Source organism: Mus musculus, chromosome 2 (genome assembly GCF_000001635.26).
Source record: "Mus musculus strain C57BL/6J chromosome 2, GRCm38.p6 C57BL/6J".
Taxonomy (NCBI): domain Eukaryota; kingdom Metazoa; phylum Chordata; class Mammalia; order Rodentia; family Muridae; genus Mus; species Mus musculus.
Window position 1 is genome coordinate 111,448,616 of NC_000068.7, and position 3,177 is coordinate 111,451,792.

Consider the following 3,177-nt stretch of genomic DNA (forward strand, 5'->3'; position numbering starts at 1 on the left):
CTTAAATTATTTGACGAACCATTTTTATCAATCACTTTAATATACTTAATTAAATCTGTACATTTAGACTTTGTCAAAAATAGATTTATTCCTGAGAATTTTGTGCTTATGTCTGAAATATGTCAATAGATTGTCATTCAGAGCTTATGATTGTCAAATATAGAAGGTCTAATATTAACTAAGATATTGATTGAAGAAAATATTTCTGATTCCATATGGAATAGGTAGTTTTAAGTGTTGAAAAATGTAAAGAAAATATTAGCTACTAATGTTTTTAAACGATATATTCATTTCTATACCTATACATAATACCAATCAGATGTATATTTTCCTGTATTTAGGAACATTCCCTGACTAGAAAAAGTATAGCAACATAGGAAAATTATTTTAAACTTGAGTGGAAACAATGTTAAGACATAATTTGTATTTTTGTCTGCTTATATTACCAAACATTAAGTTATTGTTTCTATTTCAGAAATTGTTAGTTCAACTTTGTCTTTCAACTCATTAGAACACCTTGTAGTAAATGGAAGAAACAAACCAGACTGTGGTCTCTGAGTTTATTTTTCAGGGAATTTGTGCTTCAAAGGAACTACAGCTCTTCCTCCTGCTGCCATTTTCCATCCTCTATCTAATGGCTGTGGTAGGCAACCTCTTTGTTGTGATATTGATCATCATTGATCATCATCTCCATTCTACCATGTACTTTCTGTTAGCTAATCTATCATTTATTGACTTCTGCCTTTCCTCAGTTACCACCCCCAAACTGATAACTGACCTCCTAAAAGATAACAAAACCATTTCCTTTGGGGGCTGCATGAGCCAGATCCTCTGTGTGTACTTCTTTGGAGGAAGTGAGATGGTGCTTCTTGTAACAATGGCCTATGACCGGTATGTGGCCATCTGCAGGCCACTCCACTACAGCAGCATCATGGGCAGACAGAAGTGCATCTGGCTTGTTGTGATATCATGGACCATTGGCTTTATACATGCCATGAGTCAACTGATACTGATTTTGGATCTGCCTTTCTGTGGACCTAGAGTGATAGACAGCTTTTTCTGTGATATTTCTTTGGTGATGAAATTAGCCTGCATGAATACTGATACTCTGGAAATTCTAATAAATGCTGACAGTGGTGTTTTGGCAACAACTTGTTTCATCCTCTTACTGATATCTTATACTAACATTCTATTAACTGTTCAACTTCACTCTAAAGATGGTTCATCAAAGGCATTATCTACATGCACATCCCATATCATAGTGGTTTTGCTGTTCTTTGGGCCAGTCATTTTCATCTATCTGTGTCCAGTTAGCATCACCTGGGTTGACAACTTTCTTGCCGTATTTTACTCAGTCATCACACCTCTCCTTAATCCAGCCATCTACACACTGAGAAACAAAGATATTAAAAATGCCATAAAGAAGCTGATAAACCACTTGTGAATTCTGGTTTAGACATCTTACATAATTATAATTTATTTTTTAGACACCATTTTATCCACATTCCTATTGGAAAATGAATTATGTAATGACTCCTTTTGGGAACCTATGAATTATAATTAGTATATGTTTATGAAACTAACCATTAGAAAATTACATTCAAAATTATAATATTTGTAGTTTTATCCCTTAGAATGAGTAATCATTCTGCATAGTATACCTGTATATATTGATGATTAGCAAAAGATAATAATGTTCCAAATATCATGTTACTACACATTTTCTGTGTTCCCAACATTGTGAAATTCAATTTAATCAGATCCTTAAAAATATCCTTTGAATTACTTTTCAATATTACCATCCTATAAAACATAGCATTATATGCCAATATGCCGATCCTAATTCTATTTTTGCCATTGAAGATATATGTGAAGTCTACATCCTTTTATAAATAAATATGTAAAAGAATTCAAATCATAATGCTAGTTGCATTGTTTTGACTTCATCTTTGTCAGTTTTCAAGTGTTAGCCATTCATATGAATTCAGAATGTTTTATTTCATTTCTTAACAGAAAAGACAATTTGTTCAAAATATTTTAATATACTTTTCTCAATTCAAACATTATTTGTATGATTATGATCTTATATTATATAATGAAATACCATAATTGCCAGGACCAGTTAGGTTAATATTATATGCTCTTGATAATATGGTCTACATAATATTTCATATATATACTTGATATAGCGTATAATTTTCTGGATAATACTATATGTATACATGTTTACAATACTTTGAGTTTAGTTTATTACTCATTAGACATGAAAGCCCTACTTTCTTGAATAATGTCCTAATATTGCATGAGCTAATGGGTAAAATCAATCTGTATGCATATCTTAATAAGTTAAAGAGGTTGCAGTAACAAAAATTATCTATCTAAGAACAAACACACACCTGTTTTTATAAAATCATATGATTAAAGGTAAGTATGACTCAAGTCTGTTCATAGACCTCGCTGCATACATATGTGTAGTTTTTGGTATCCTTTTCAAAATAAAAAGATCTCCATTTATAGATTTATAGATTTAACTAGCAACACTTTTACATCTACATATTTTAATTAAATATGTTCTTTAACAATATCTGCAATAGTTGATTGCATCTTATTTTTGCCTGTGGTTTTGTATTTCCCTACCCCGACTATTTCCCCTTTCCCCAGACACATACAAACACATGAGGATCTTTGCACATTTTTGTATTTTTGTTTCATGTGTCTGTTTGTTTTTGTTTTCATTAGTAGCTCACTGTTCAGCAAGAAGTTGTAGAAGTCCATAGCAACTCTCTGATCTGTGATTGACTGTTGACTTTGATTTTGTTGTTCAGGGGCCATGGCAGACAGCCTTGAGATCATGACTGCATCAACTGCGCCATGCTCACAAGATTATACTTCACAGGTTTTGCATTCTTTTTGTCCCCTTCTACATTCCTTCTCAGAATTATTTTAAAATTATTTTAAATCTACAGATAGTTTGTCCTCCTCTCCCACAGGCATAGTAGAGCAACATAACACTTTAAGGATGCCTTGCAAAACTAAATAATTAAGTTCTAAAATGATCTTTTATTGCCTGTTTAGTTTCTAAGTGTTAGTTGAAAATGGCTTATTCCTGGACAGATCACACCAAGCAAGCACAGTTCTCATGAGAGAGGTGCTTTATTGAATGAGGAGAAGAAGAGA

General features: G+C 32.3%; 1 protein-coding gene across 1 annotated transcript; it reads left to right on the forward strand.

The window, feature by feature from the left end:
- Nucleotides 1-526: 526 nt before the first annotated feature.
- Nucleotides 527-1,444, forward strand: Olfr1287 (olfactory receptor 1287). Its single transcript, NM_001011773.1, has one exon. The coding sequence runs from the start codon at nucleotides 527-529 to the stop codon at nucleotides 1,442-1,444; it is 918 nt and encodes a 305-aa protein (NP_001011773.1).
- The last annotated feature ends 1,733 nt before the right edge of the window (nucleotides 1,445-3,177 follow it).